Source organism: Cebus imitator, unplaced genomic scaffold (genome assembly GCF_001604975.1).
Source record: "Cebus imitator isolate Cc_AM_T3 unplaced genomic scaffold, Cebus_imitator-1.0 Scaffold233, whole genome shotgun sequence".
Lineage (NCBI taxonomy): Eukaryota > Metazoa > Chordata > Mammalia > Primates > Cebidae > Cebus > Cebus imitator.
In genome coordinates, this window is record NW_016107548.1 from 187,683 (window position 1) to 204,548 (window position 16,866).

The 16,866-nt window shown below is 35.6% G+C and overlaps 1 protein-coding gene and 1 pseudogene across 2 annotated transcripts in view; one reads left to right on the plus strand and one right to left on the minus strand.

Annotated features, from left to right (window-relative positions):
• The window catches only part of MYOZ2 (myozenin 2), a 49,198-nt gene extending 43,948 nt beyond the window's left edge, over window positions 1-5,250 (plus strand). The window contains exon 6 of one of the 2 annotated variants that reach the window (XM_017497559.1): window positions 4,827-5,250. In XM_017497559.1, coding sequence (XP_017353048.1) covers window positions 4,827-5,061 — 235 coding nt within the window. In that variant the 3' untranslated portion in view covers window positions 5,062-5,250. The remainder of the gene's footprint in view (window positions 1-4,826) is intronic. The other variant, XM_017497560.2, reaches the window with a different exon arrangement.
• A 9,081-nt stretch (window positions 5,251-14,331) lies between these two features.
• LOC108281904 lies at window positions 14,332-14,781 on the minus strand (annotated as a pseudogene).
• Window positions 14,782-16,866: the final 2,085 nt, after the last annotated feature.

The window sequence follows — 16,866 nt, forward strand, 5'->3', positions numbered from 1 at the left end:
ATACAATAGAAATTGACAACCAAAATTAATACTTGTGTTTGGATGGCAAGAGTTCTAAGCACTGCTATAAAAATTATTATTATTATTTTTTTTTGAGACAGAGTCTCGTTCCATCACCAGGCACCAGGCTGGAGTGCAGTGGCGCAATCTCGGCTCACTGCAACCTCCGCCTCCCGGGTTCAGGCAATTCTGCTGCAGTCTCCCGAGTAGCTGGGACTACAGGCATGCGCCACCACGCCCAGCTAAATATTTTCGTGTTTTTAGTAGAGACGGGGTTTCACCATGCTGGTTTTTTTTTCTTTTTAACTTTGTCTAGTACTTGGTAACTCCTTTCCTCTATAATCTCTTCTTCCTTCAACTCAGGAGAGTTGCTTTCTATATCTTTGGTTCATGACTGTGTTCATAATGTTCTGTTTTCTTCCACTGGAAACTTGAATATCCTCATCTGGACTCTAGTTTATTTTTCATCATATTGCCTGCTCCCTGTGCATTCTGGGAGAGTTCTTATACATAATTTAGTATGCCTTTTTAAATAAAAAATAATGTAAAATTTTACTTTCTTCTCAATAGATTGCAAGTTATTTGAGAGTAAAAACCAAGACTTTCATTTCCACTTATTTGCTTCCAGCATGTTCCTGGAAAATAGTGGTTATTCATAATAGCTATTTGGTTTTCTTAGATGGATAAGATATATGTGATGGTGATATATCAACTCACTAGAAAAACTATGGCATGGTACTGAAGGGGGGAATTTAGAGGCTATCTTGAGGAGTATATATGTATTAAACATTCTGCAGGCAAGAGCCCAATATTTAATTTACACAGAAAAGAATGAACACCTATATGTTACATACATTAAAAAAAGAACTATAAAAAAAGAACTATAAATTTAGCAAATTTGGAATTTGATTTATACAAACTGAATTTTAGGGATGTATTATTATTATAAAACCGTAAATATTACAGAGTTCAAAAAGTACACTGAAGAACAGAATATCCAACAAATATTTTAAAACAAGATTTTATTGTTTTAGAAGTGTGATAGTAAAATTTCAAATCAACATACAAAATTTACAATTTAAGTATCTGACCTATCCTAATACAGTTTTCAGAAACTTATTGGAATTATTTTTTCCACTGTGCATAATAAAAACTTTTTAGAAGAGGAAAGTGTCAAATTATATTGCAAGTTAAAAGCAACAGATTTCTCATGCCACTGAAATAATTTTGAAACAAATATGACAAACACAGTTCACCTGCAGTTCTCACAGGCTATGATAACTATTGTCAGCAACTAACATATTTAGCTCCTACCAAATTGGTTGGATAAAGGATGTAATGCCTGATGCTTGAAGTATTGTCGGTTTTACTCTACTTCCAGCAGTCTGAGTGCTTCTTATATAGGTCTTTCTAGTGAATTAGTCTCCTTCTGCATCCCCAACCTAGATTATGGTATCTTAGGAAGGACAGAGTAGTCATCAGTCACAAAAAGGTAACTTCTAATAAGGAAGTTGCATGACACTGTAATACAACAGTCCCCAACCTTTTTGGCACCAGGGACCAGTTTTGTGGACATTGTTTCTGAGAATGGGGGAAGGGGTGTAGAGATAGCAGGGCAGGGGGAGCTGGTTTCATATCATCAGGCATTAGTTAGATTCTTATAAAGAGCCTGCAGCCTAGATTCCTCATATGCAAAGTTCACAATAGGGTTTGCGCTCCTATGAGAATCTAATGCCGCTGCTGCTCTGGCAGGAGGTGGAGTTCAGGTGGTAATGCTCGCTCACCTGCTACTCACCTCCTGCCGGTGGCCTGGTTCCTAACAGACCATGGATGATTGGTCTGTGGCCTAAGGGTTGGGTACCCTTGCTGTAACAGATGCAATGGGAATATACAAAAAAATAGAATATGACTTTCCTTTTTACATACTAAAATCTATTTGGGAAGGGAAAAATTTAATTGAAACGAAAGTAATGGAATCGAATTTGTAGCAGATGGTACATATTCATTTCTTTATTAATTCTTTAATAAAGGAACACAGAAAGTAAGCCATTCAAGAAAGATAGCAGAGTGACTGAGCTACAAAGAAAATAAGATCTCTGAGGTTTTAAAATAATCTTCACAATATTAGAGAGTTTATATACTCATGCCAGGTCCTATGGTACAATGCATTATACAAGTATATTGTAATGAATTACAAAGATATATCAAAGAAAATTCCAATCTTCTTAGAGTACAGAGTACAGTCTGGTAAGAAACAAGGCAGACATACCAATGAATATAAGGAAAGATATAAAATAGGGTCATGGGGAGGTGAAAACAGAAGTCATAGAAATTTCAGGATGGAAAGCTTACTTCTGGCTGCGAGAAATTGGGAAAGCTTCAAGAAAGTTAAATGTGAATTAGGGCTTAAAGGGGATTTAGAAACATAGTTGTAAATATCAGAGTGCTCCAAGAAGAGAAAAAGAGAAAAAAAAGAGTATGAGTAGAGGCAGTAAGGTAGGAGAGCATAAATGCAAAGAGCAAGCAGTTAAAGGGTGTGTGTAAGTGAATAGGGCAAAACCTGCATGACTGACCTCTCCACTGGGATGTCTAAATTGTGTTTTCTACCCACAGACCAAACCTGTTCTTTTCTGTCTTCCACCAGTCAGTTGCTAAAACTCTAAATGTAAGAATTTTCCTTGATTTATCTATTTTCATCATAGTTTTAATCCAATTTATCAGCAAATCTTGTTGACTCTACCTGTAAAGCACATCCTGAACCCACCCACTTCTTTCCATCTTTACATAAAACACCTGAAATACAAGTCTTCGTTTCTTCCTTGAGTTGCTGCAATAGGTTCCCTCCTTCTACTGTTGTCTTATAATCTGTTCACACAGCAATAGCAGCAAGAATCATTCTTATAAAATTTAATTAGGTTATAGACTCTCCAGCTTACCACCCTACAATGGTTCCTCTTCACACTTAAAAGGAAATCCATATTCCTTGCTTGGAAAAAGTCCCACACAACTTTACTTCTCTGTCCCCACTTCCCTCTTCTCAGCCTCACCCACTAGTCTAGTGACGTAAACCTTCTTTCTTTCCTTGAATGTGCCAACATTATTTCTGCCGTAGGGTCCTTGGCATTAGCTATTCTGTCTACTACAAGTGCTGATGTACTTTAGCCATACTGTTCATGTCTAACTTCTGACCTTCAGATGGCTGTTTAAATGTCACCTCTTCAGAGAAGTCTTCCCTGGTGATTCAACCTGAAGTAACTTTCTAGTCTATTCAATATTACAACAGCTATTCAATATTACAACACTATTTTTATTTTAACTTTATGCATAGCTGTTATCACTATTAGATGTTTTTGTATATGGCTATGTTTAGGGTCTATCTCCTTCACTAGAATGTAAGAGCTGAGACTTTGATTATACTGCTCACTTGGAACTGTGTCTGGTACTGAATGAATAATAAAATGCTTAAATCAAACAAAGTTAAAAACTTACGTGGGCTCTTGAATGCCAACATAAAGAAGCTGGGCTTTATTCAGAAGACAAATGGAAGAATGCTAAAGTTTTTCAGGTAGAGATAGAAAGATGCAACAGACATACTTCTTGCCCTAAAAGAGTTTATAATTCACAGATAACCCAAACCAGATTATATTCTTAATAGGAGAAGCTCACAATACAAAGTACCATTTCATTAGTAGAAAACGACTGACATAGAACAATTGATGCTACAGGAATGTGGCTAAGAAGTGTGGGCTGGTATAGTTTGAAGAAAGTTAGAGCTGTAAGGCTGTAGGACATATACAAGTGAAGAAGGTAGGGAGAAAATGTCCTCTTTTTTATTTTCCTTTCCTCTCCTCCTTTCTTCTTTTCTTCCTTCTTTTCCTTTCCCCTCTTTTCCTCTTTCTCCTCATCTCCCCTCCCCTCGCCCCTCCTCTCCCCTCCCTTCTCCTTTTCTTTCCTTCTCTTTTCCTTTCCTTTCTTATTTCCTTTCCTTTCCCTTCCCATTTCTTTCTTTCTTTCTTTTTTTCCGAGATGAGGTCTTGCTATGTTACCCAGGCTGGTCTCAAACTCCTAGGCTCAAATGATCCTTTTGCTTCAGCATCCCAGGTATTTGGGATTACAGATGTGAGCCACTGCACCCAGCAGGAAATATCTGTGTGTGTGTGTGTGTGTGTGTGTGTGTGTGTGTGTGTGTGTTTGAGATGGAGTCTCATGTTGTTGCCCAGACTGGAGTGCAGTGGCATGATCTTGGCTCACTGCAACCTCTGCCTTGAGGGTTCAAATAATTCTCCTGCCTCAGCCTCCTGAGTAGCTGGAATTACAGGCGCCTGCCACCATGCGTGACTAATTTTTGTATTTTTAGTAGAGACAGGATTTTAAAATGTCGGCCAGGCTGGTCTCGAACTCCTGACCTCAGATAATCCTCCTGCCTTGGCCTCCCAAATGCTGATTACAGGCATGAGCCACCACACCTGGCCTAGAAATATCTTGAATAGGGGAAATATTGTTGGTAAAAGTACAGAGGCAAGACATGTCTGTAATGAGCTCAGTGTACAGGAAATAGATTAGTTTAGTCCAAAACTAAGAGTATATACAAAGGAACTTCACAAGAATTTGTTAACAATATTTGACTTTTTGTAAAAGCATCGTCTTTAAAGTAGAAATGCTTGCCTCAGAGGTCAGAAAATGACAATCATACATAGATTAGTAAGCCCACAAAATCATGAATTAAACACACTCATGAAATCATGCCTATAAAATCATGAAATAGTTTTCTATTTTGACAAATAAATTTGAGTATTAATATCTGTTTTCTTTTTTATTTCCCACAGGGTTGCCACCCCATTTGGAGGTTTTGAAAAAGCATCAAAAATGGTTAAATTTAAAGTTCCAGATTTTGAGCTACTATTGTTAACAGATCCCAGGTTTATGTCCTTTGTCAATCCCCTTTCTGGGAGACGGTCCTTTAATAGGACTCCTAAGGGATGGATATCTGAGAATATTCCTATAGTTATAACAACTGAACCTACAGATGATACCACTGTACCAGAATCAGAAGACCTATGAACAGAAAGTTGAATATGCCACATAAAACTCTGAATATAAAGTTTCTGTTTTATTATTCTAATTACTGGTAAAGCCACTTGCATTTTTCATTAGTAGCAATAATAGCAATTTAGTGATTCTCCTTTTATGACATTCAATTTCAATCACAGATCAAATATTAATAAACAATTAGAAATCTTACTTTAAAAGACTTATAACTCACTTGTCTTCATTCATAATTTTGTTGTCACCTGGTTCAAAGAATCTAGGCATTTTATTGCAAAATTTAGATAGAAAAGTAATTGACAACAAACAGTTTCACCTTTGTCTCATTTTATATGATTTATTACAGAGTAAGTTTTTCAAGTGGAATCTAGAATCAAAATACAGTGTGAGATATTTTGACTTATTCAGAGTTTCATCTAAGGGATGAAAGCTATGGAGGATGATGTACAGATTTATTGATGGAGGAAAGGGTTAGGTATGTCCTTTCTGGTGACCATGAGAAAATAATATGTCTTGATGAAGTCTTTCCATTAATCACTCTTAGAATTCTAAAGTGCTTTGCACTTTTCAATATGTTTTGAATCATTACGTAATTATTCTGGATGATTTTCTCCAAAGTTCAATTCAGTTATTATATTCAGTTAGTATTAAGTCCAGGAGACTTGCCAGGGTCTGTCCTACAGACCCTACCTTCATGACGGATGAATAAATGCACTTAGACACAAATTTCCAGTGAACAAGTGGGCTGGGGGGGTTGTAAGCCACTCACAGAGAGAGATTGCAGCTACATGACCTTGACTAGTTGGCCTTCTCTGCATTTATTCAGTATGAATTTAATAACAGAGGCTCTAAGCTAACACACTTGTGGAGGAAAATTAAAGGCCAAGTTCTGAGGCCTAAAGCAAACACTATTAGAGGGTAATCTCCTTGGTCGACCTCCCCACAAGAGGGCCATCCAGCTCAAATGTTAGTTTTAAGACTACATGAATGAACAAGTTATTCAGACAAACTTCTCTACATATTTCAGCTATTTTGTTTTCTTTTTATCTAAATGTAAAGAGGATTTAGGCTGCCTTCAGCTCAAACTTCTACTGACTCTATGCAAAAACCTCTTGGCCTTCCAATAAGTTTTGTGACTATTCCTTAAAGCTATCTCTAATATTTTTCCTTTAATATTTTTGCTACCACCCTGAGTGAATTCCCACAGAGACTGAGAGACAATGACTCAAGGGATGTCATAGTAGTATAGTTTTAATGACCAAAGTGTGCCCAGAATTCAAGTTTCACAAATAACAATGCTGTGCATTATGTTCAACTTTATGTGTGGGTTTTCAGAAGAGCAAGAACAAATAAGGTACAAACAAATACACATATAAATGCATACATGTATGTGAGATAGGGAAAGAGTAAGTAATTTGAATTGGCAGCTTTCTTTCCTAAATCTTTAAATTCTGTTAAAATCATCAAGTAACTGGGGAGTACATGCTATAAGACACAGACAGAAACAAAAGGCATGAAAGTATCTGAAAGCAATGTAGCACATATCTATCATAATATATGTAATATATTGACATAGAAGACTCAAACTAAACTAATATAAAGTTATAGTTATATTAAAATATGACTGAGGAATTATATGACAGGTAACTTATAGAAATCAATATCAATTCCTCCCATTTCAATTAAATTAAGAAATCTCTCATCAATAGAAAACTGTCTATTAGATAAAGTTTAGGTGAGAAGAAGGACAGTGTATAGCAGTGAAAATACCAAGTCACAATATTACATATTTACAGAAGAATCTATGTACTGTGGAAATTGGTGATTGTTTTAATCATCGTCTAGACTTGTAAGTAGCAAAATTAAAAAAATTTGCTTATGAAAATATAACCCCTAGAAAGCAGCAATGACACAATATTGTATTTATAAATATTATTGTAGAGAATTTGTATATTTTTAAATATGTCTTAAGATATCTTAATTTTATTTATAAGTTTTGGTGTTCAATTGTATTAAAACAATATGTTGGCATCTGTGATAAACTATCAATGAGGCTCCCATTTTTTGTTCATTTTAATCTTTAAAAAATAAAAATTAGGCATATTCATTAGGAATTTTGATGAAATGGTTTAGTTCTTCGTTAACATCATGAAATGAGTCAGTTTTTAAGAAAATTGAAATCTTATTGCATTATTTCAATCACTTCCAAATATAAACTATATGATCACTGTTCCTATTCTGCCAACCACTGACAATAGAGGCAAGCAATTAAATATGTTAGCTACAGAACAGTACTCCCCAGTATCATAAAAGATAATTTAAAAAGGAAAATCCTAAGTGATATTTATTTTTTTAAAGATTAGGTAGAAAAAGAAAAACCCTCTGTCACTATTTCTTTCTTCCTTGGAAGTGTCGATTAATTCTAGCTCAGTTGACACCTTTAGAAAGGACAACATTTCACTCTGGTTGTTACACAATTCAGAATTCAAAAGGAATTCTGAATGGGATTTCCATTAACCTGAAAAACGGCTAAATCTTTCAAAGTCAAAAGAAATATTATAGTCTGTTTAGCACAACAGAAAGACTGTGGTATTTTTTCCACCTGCTTTTGTTTATGTGAGGCCTGGAAAAAAAGGAGAAAAATATTTTTAAAAAGGTAAAACAATGAAAATTTGTTCCTGGAGTACTAAATATCAGACCCTCTAGTCATTTCCTTATAAAGGTAACAATATATTTAATATTGGATTTTCATAATTATTCTGTAAGGATGGCATTACAAATAATCTAAATTTTATATTAAAAAAACTGAGCCTCAGAGAACTAATGTTACTTGAAATAAGCCTAGCTCATAACTGGCAGAACTTGATGAGTCTGGTTCTAAAGTGGTTCTCTAAGAGCACACGGTTCACAGCTTTTCTCTCAGAATGAAGTTCAGCCTTAAAATATTTTATTTAGAAAAAATAAAGTTCTCTATTATCTTAATTTTGAGCAAATACATCTATACACTGAGTAATTTTAGAGTCACTATCCAAAGTTATATAGGCATTCGTAAAAACTGAACTTTCAGACTGTGTTGAAAGCAAATGAAACAGGAGTATGCAGGTTTAATTTTGAAATTAACACAAAAGTGCGCTCTGATTAAACCTGCTTATTTCTGCTCAGTATTGTACATCCATTTGATCTACTAATCTTCCTTTTCTAAGAAGAAAGAATGGGAAAGCAAGAGAGAGAAAGAGTTAAGAAATGCATGACATAAGAAGCTGAAACAAATCATCTAATTAGTAACACACCAAAACCACTCCTTCAAATGAAAACATTTTCTACCTTTTGAAACTTTGGAGTAAACTCTCTCAAGTTTCATTATACTGTTCAATAGACTTCTGAGTCATGAAATTATATTTTCTATTTTAAGCCAATTTCTTCTTATATCATTGGCAGGACTGATGATCAACTTGCCAACTGCCCCCTGGATAACGAGCACTACATTAATAACTAAAGCTATGGTTAGAGAGACTATCTTTGGCTTTTAACTCTCCACTTCTTTTCATCATCTCTCAAGTGCTTTATTTTCCATCTCATAACTCAACATTTAAGAGGACTTGACAATTTAAAATAACTCATTATTGGTTATTACAAAATCAAGTCAAATATAGACAATAATTTTTAGTCAAAATGACCATTTATTACATATACTTTAAATTTTTCATCCCCTAAATAGACCCATTTATAAATATTTTAGCAGCTTGGAAATAGAGGGAGCCAATTAATCTTGCAAAGGCTAATATGGAGCAAAATATCCAGTCGTGAGTATGAAAAGAACACCCTGAACTTTTCAACTAAGGGCACAGCTGTACCAGCACACTTATTAATTCTGGAATTTCCTCACTCTGCTGCTTATGCAAGATAAAACTTACATGACATTATTGCAGTTTTTCAGCCACAACTGTCTTTTATTAAGCTTAGAAAAGTATTACTTTGAGTGTCCCTTTTCTTATGAAGAAGAATTTTGCCCTCCACACTCTATTCTGTAGGAAGAAGGGCAGTTCATTTTTTATGAAAGGCAGAAAAGTACCCTGCTTTTACCAAAAGACAAGCAAAGGGAATCCATTTCAAACTCACTGATCAAAGCACACTGCAAATATATAGAAGAATTTTTTTAAAATTACAATGCTTTTTACAAGTTAAACTTTTCAGAACTAAGAAAAAAGGAAGCAAAAGTATGTAAGAATTTTAATAGCTTAAACTAAAATGTTATTAAATAAAAGTAGAGGTTCTTTTTTGAATTTCTTAAATGGAGAAACTAGACTGCAACCTAGGATATAAATTTCCCCTAACTTCTCAATGTAATGTGATTTCAGTTTGGGAAGATTTGGTACATACAGGCAAAGAGAGAAAAAAAGCTATTTGAAAGAGCTTATAGTTCAGATCAAAATAAGAATGTGCTTGTTATTTTGTATTGTGTAATTTTTTTTTTTAAGAGAGTCTCATTCTGTCACCTAGGCTGGAATGCAGTACACTGGCCCAATTACAGCTTACCACTGCAGGGTCAAACTCCCAGGCTCAAACTCCCAGGCTCAAGTGACCCTTCTGTCTCAGCCTCTTGAGTAGTTGGGACTATGGCACCTGGCTAACTTTTAAATTTTTTTGAAAAGATAGGGTCTTGCTATGTTGCACAGCCTAGTCAAGTGATCCTCCCAGCTAGGCCTCTCAAAGCATTGAGATTACAGGCATGTATCATTAAGCACAGCCTGTATTGTGTAATATTTTGAAAAATATTTTAATGGCAACTCAGGCAGTGGAGATGTTTCAGGAAACAGGACTGGAAAGTTAGAAGGAAAAAAGATAAAGTAAATGTCATTGTCTATTTTAAAAATGCTTATGAAAGAAGCTGTATCACTAACAAAATAAATATATAAGAAGGGGTGGGATGGAGGGAAAGGAAGGCCAGAGTGAAGTAGACTGGAAGGAAATACAATTCATGCTGTACAAAAGATAATTGCATTATTTTAAGGTTTCTGAAGCATTTTATTCATCCTTTTTGAAGTAATTTTGGTCTACATAGACACAATTGTTTGATATGGATTGTTATCTAAATAAATACACTCATTATATTTATCATCACTCACAAATAATATATAAAAGCAATTTTATTTAAAGGTTCCAGCTTGGAAGTAACAAATTTACATACTGATTTACTACAAATCAACGAATAATTTCAAGTAATTTACTTTACTCTGTAAATCACAGTTTTCTCCGAGTATTTATATGGCTCAAACATCACCTCCTCCTAAGACCTTTCCTGATCACCCTTATTTAAAAGAGCACACTTCTTTTTTTTTTTTTTGAGACGGAGTTTCGCTCTTGTTACCCAGGTTGGAGTGCAATGGCTTGATCTTGGCTCACCGCAACCTCTGCCTTCTGGGTTCTGGCAATTCTCCTGCCTCAGCCTCCTGAGTACCTGGGATTTCAGGCACGCATCACCATGCCCAGCTAATTTTTTTGTATTTTTAGTAGAGACGGGGTTTCACCGTGTTGACCAGGATGGTCTCGATCTCTTGACCTCGTGATCCACCCACCTCGGCCTCCCAAAGTGCTGGGATTACAGGCTTGAGCCACCACGCCTGGCTAAAAGAGCACACTTCTAATCCCTTATTGGGGCTTTCGTTTTTCTTTACAGCACTTATTACTCCCTAACATAATGTGTTAGTCCAGATCCTCTGAGAAGCAGATGTCAAGATGGGATTAAACATGCAAGAATTTTACTAGGAGAAATGCATGTGTGAGAGAAAATGGGGAGGGAGTCAAGAATGTCTGGGAGATATATATATACCCAATATGTACCCACAAAAATGAAAAAAAAAAAAAAAAAAGTATGGGAGAGCCAGCAGGCCTAAAATGGAAATGTGTGTAAGTGTTCTAGACCATCATGCAATCTCGGGAACATTCAGCAAGGCTGTTGGGGGATCCTGAGCCAAAGTGACCCATCCTCAGAGGGGTCCTGTGTTTCCCAGAAACAGTGTAACTTAGTGGCACTGTCCTAGTCATTAGTTGAGAGCAGCCTGTGAAGGCAGCCTCTGCACCAATGCACTGTGGAGTTCAGAATACAACAGAACTGGGGCCCCTGGCCAATTATGTTGCTGGTGGTCTAAAAGGAGCCTTCCAGTAGCTACCACACACACACACACACACACACACACACACACACACACACACACACATATATGTATATATATTTCTTTATGGTTTAATTCTTTCACCAGATTGAATGCTCTCTGAGGGCAGAGACTTTGCCTTATTGATTTATTTAATTAACAAATACAAAATTATATGTGAATCATGTATAACATGAAGCTTTGAAATATTTATACATTGTTGGAATAGCTCAATTGAGCTAACATAGTGATCAATTTTTTGTGGTGAGAACACTGAAAATCTTCATGATTTTCAAAATACAATGTTGTTATTAACTATAGTTACCAATAAAATCTATTAACAATAGATTTTTTGAACTTCTTCCCCCTATGTAACTGAAATTTTGAATCTTTTGATCAGTATCTTCCCAACTGCTGCCTCCAACCCTGCACTTGGTAACTATCATTCTACTCTTTACTTCTCTGAGTTCAACTTGTTTAGATTCCAGATATAAGTGAGATCACTTTTATTAAACGCTGTATCCTATATGCCTGGTCCATTCTAAAGAACAATATCTATTTGTGAAATAAACATATCTGAATTATGGCAATAATTATGGCAATAAGTATCTATATTTAAAATAATACATTATAAAACACATTACCCAATACTTGGTAAGTGCTAAATAAATGGAAGCTATTTTTGTTAAAAAAATTGAAAAATTATTAAGATCACAGCAAAAAAGCAAAGGCATTTAGAACTAAGTTAGATTAGAGATGACACTGGAATCACTTTGGGATAAATATACCAATGAGATTTGGCTCTGTGTCCCCACCCATATCGAGGGAGGGACATGGTGGGAGGTGATTAGATCATGGGAATGGTTTCCCCTATGCTGTTCTCATGATAGTGAGGGAGTTCTTACAAAATCTGATGGTCTAAACGTGTTTCCCAGTTCCCCCTTTGTTGTCTCTCTCCTGCCACTCTGTGAACAAGGTACTTGCTTTCCCTTTGCCTTCTGCCATGATTGTTAAGTTTCCTGAGGACTCCCTAACCATGTGGAACTGTGAGTCAATTAAATCTCCTTTCTTTAAAATTACCCAGACTCAGCTAGTATCTTTATAGCAGTGTGAGAACAAATGAATAAATATATTTAGCCTGGATTTGGAACTAATGTATGTTGGAACAATGAGTGTATTAAACATACACAGAGAATCAGAAACAATGAAGTGGCCTAATATTTAGGACAGGCATTAGCATTAGCTGCATTCTCCAGACTCAAAGTTGTCATTAAGATAGTCTATTTACAGGTCAGGAGTGGTGTCTCATGCCTATAATCCAGCATTTTGGGAGGTTGAGGCAGATGGATAACGTAAGGCCAGGAGTTCCAGACAACCCTGGCCAACATGATGAAACCTAGCCTCTATTAAAAATAAAAAAAAATTAGCAAGGGGTGGTGGGGCATGCCTGTAATCCCAGCTACTCAGGTGGCTGGGGCATAAGAATCCCTTGAAACAGGGAAGCGCAGGTTGCAGAGCTGAGATTGCACCACAGCAGTCCAGCCTGGGTGACAGAGGGAGATCCTGTCTCGAAAACAAAAACAGTAGCCTATTTAGAAACTTGCTAAAATGGTCTTATTTCTTGTGAGCATTCACATTTTGAATGTCATGTAAGAATTAAAAAAAAAAAAAAATAAACATGGTGGATACTTTCCTTGATCAGTATACTGTACCTCTTTGGGAAGCATATTACATAATCAGAAGGCAGTTCCCATGGGATTGACATTTATATAATATAGTACTGCCTTTTTTTTCAAAGACCTAAAATGGCTTTTCACGTAAATACCTGTTTGGAATGTTTTGAATCAAGAAAAATATTGCACCTGGATTCTGACTCCTTGACACAACAAAACAAGACTATAGTGAATAAAAACAATCATCTTCAAGTCCCTTGCTTTGGAGTGTTTCCACCTTGCTTAAGGAAATTAGGCACCAGAAAGTTATAACCAATGAAAGAAGGTGACTCCTCTGTCAGCTGAAATAATGGCAAATCCATATATAATGAACCCAAAATAATCTTTCTTTCTTCCCCATTTTACCTTAAAAAAGCAAGCAGGAATACTGACCAATTTCCATATATAGTCCACTCTCAAACTTAATTGTAAAACTCGCTTTCTAACATCCATTTTCCCTTAATCCTACCTATGTAAAATATAAGAGTTCATGAAAGTTCTACAACATAGCTAACTGGCCTCAGGTCCCAGGCCTCTTCGAAAAGACCTCTTCTAGGTCCCATAGCACTCCAGAATCAGAATTTATTTTAAAACAAAAAGTCATATATGAACATGGGTCACATTTATTTAAAAAACATATATGTGTATATATAATTTTGATTTTTGAAGAATTTATCCTGTCTACATTTCTAACATACCTAAAATTTGTAAAATATTGGAAATAAATCAACCTGAAAGAAAAATAGCCATTTTTCAAAGATATATCATCAACAAAGCTCATAAATATTTCTGGTTTATCAAGTTCAATCAACTTGTTTTTTCTTTAATCTTTCCAAATGAAATTTACATTAATGACAAAAGCAAACCACTTTCCCTTTAGGTGACAGAGTCACCATTGTTAAGTATTTACTTTCTCCTAGTCACTATTCCTCACACTTTACTGGCCACTTGAAACTTAGAGTTCCTTTATTAAGCAAACTAGATCAAACAATAGATTTTGAGTAAGAAATTATTTTTCACATCAATTTTACAAATACTGTAACACAAATATATTTTACAAGTTTAAATAAAGCACCTTTCCACCTTCTTAAAAGATTCCTCACCTCCTAAATAGAAATTGCAGGGGAAACAATGTCTTATTAAGGATAATAAATAAAATAGTAGTGGTGCACCTGTAGTCCCAGCTTCTCAGGAGATAGAGACAGGAGAAATCACCTGAGCCTGGGAGGTGGAGGCTGCAGTGAACTGCACTCCAGCCTGGAAGACAGAGCAAGACCCTGTCTCAAAAAAAAAAAAATAAATAAAATGGACAAAAGGGGCCTAGCAAATAGTAGAAACTGATTAAAATATAACTAATTTTATTATTTCCTAGAAGCTAATAGAAACGCCATGACATTTATTTCTGGGTAGATCTCATGAATTTATTCTCCAACGTAATTAAAAAATCTGTTGTTTGGAAGATCTAGTTTCTTACAACATCTGTGATATTGTCCATCAGGATACCAGCAGCGCTTAGTAGGAAAGAAACATTTTTCCAAGTTGTTCTATCATGAGTTTCTCAAGATGTTCACCTTTCACTTCTAATCTAGCTTTCAGCACTTGAGCATATGTTTCTTCATTATTTTGCACAGGATCTGGTTGAGGGTTTGTTTTGTATGCTCATATGAAATGTCCACAGAATGGTGGTAGCACACTATGATTCTGCCGTCAGATGTCATGACAAGCTCTTCCTTGCAATCACAGTCATCTGGTAGAGAAGAATATGGAGATTTATGACAAACACAATATAAAACCCTGTTTTGGATTGGAAATAAATGTTTCAAGATTGTTCTTTTTGATATAACTAATTTTGCTGCTGTTACAGCCACGGTATTTCAAGATACTTATTAAGTGGTATGAAAAAAAAATGTTCTGAAGAGAAACTGCTTTTAAAATCTACTTCTACATTCCCCTTGAAAACTAGCACAAGACAAGGATGCCCTGTCTCTCCATTCCAATTCAACATGGCATTAGAAGTTCTGACCAGGGCAATCAGGCCAGAAAAAGAAAATGTATTCAAATAGGAAGAGAGGAAGTCAAACTGCCTTTGCAGATGACATGATCCTATATCTAGAAAACCCCATCATCTCAGCCCAAAAGCTTCTTAAGTTGATAAGCAACTTCAGCAAAGTCTCAGGATACGAAATCAATGTGCAAAACTCATTAGCATTCATATGCACCAGCAACAGACAGGCAGAAACCCAAATCATGAATGAACTCCCATTCACGATTGCCACAAAGAGAATAAAATACCTAGGAATACAGCTAACAAGGGAAGTGAAAGACCTCTTCAAGGAGAACTACAAACCACTGCTCAAGGAAATCAAAGAGGACACAAGCAGATGGAAAAATAGTCCATGCTCATGGATAGGAGGCATCAGTATTGTCAAAATGGCCATACTACCCAAAGGAATTTATAGATTGAAAGCTATTTCCATTACACTACCATTACATTGACATTCTTCACAGAATTAGAAAACACTATTTCAAAATTCACATGGAACTAAAAAAGAGCACAAATAGCCAAGACAATCCTAAATAAAAAGAACAAACCTGGAAGCATCATGCTACCTGACTTCAAAACATACGACAAAGCTACAGTAACCAAAAGTGCATGGTACTGATACAAGAACAGACACATAGGCCAATAGAACAGAATAGAGAATGTAGTAATAAAACCACACACCTACAACCATCTGTTCTTTAACAAAACTGAAAAAAACAGCAATGGGGAAAGGATTTCCTATTTAATAAATGGTTCTGGGAAAACTGGCTAGCCGTATGCAGAAAATTAAAACTGGACACCTTCCTTACACCATATACAAAAATCAAAGATGAATTAAAGACTTAAATGTATAAGTCTACAAAACTATAAAAACTATAAAAACCCTAGAAGAAAATTTAGGTAATACCATTCAGGACGTAGGCATAGGCAAAGATTTCATGACAAAAAACCAAAAGCAATTGCAACAAAAGCAAAAAAAAAAAAACAAAAGCAAAAAAAAAAAAGAAAAAAAAGAAAAAAAAGAAAACCTATTATCAGAGCAAATAGACAACCTACAGCCTACAGAATAGGAGAAAAATTTTGCAATCTATCCATTTGACAAAGGTCTAACATCCAGCATCTATGTGAAACTTAAACAAATTTACAAGGCAAAAACAGACAACTCCATTAAGAAGTGGGCAAAGGACATGAACAGACACTTTTCAAAAGAAGACATACATCCAGCCAACAATCATATGAAAAAACAGCTCAACAACACTGATCATTAGACAAATGCAAATCAAAACCACAATGAGATACCATCTCATGGCAGTCAGAATGGTGATTAATAAAAAAAAAAAAAAAAGCCAGATGCTGGTGAGGTTGTGGAGAAAAAGGAACACTTTTACAGTGTTGGTGGGAGTCAAAATTAGTTCAACCATTGCAGAAGACAGTGTGGCAATTCCTCAAATATCTGAAGGAAGAAATACCATTTGACTCAGCAATCCCATTACTAGGTATATACCCAAAGGAATATAAATCATTCTATCACAGAGATACATCCATGGGTATGTTCATTGCATCACTACTCATAATAGCAAAGACGTGGAATCAACCTAAATTTCCATCAATGATAGACTGGATAAAGAAAACATGGTACATATATACCATGGAATGCTATGCAGCCACAAAAAGGAATGAGATCAAGTCCTTTGTAAGCACATGGATGGAGATGGAAGTCATTATCCTCAGCAAACTAACACAGGGACAGAAAACCAAATACTGCATTTTCTCACTTGTAAGTGAGAGCTAAACAATGAGAACACATGGACATGTGATGGGGAAACAACACACACTGGGGCCTGCTGGAGGGTCAGGAGTAGGAAGAGGGAGAGCATCAGGAAGAATACCTAATGGATGCTAGGCTTAATAC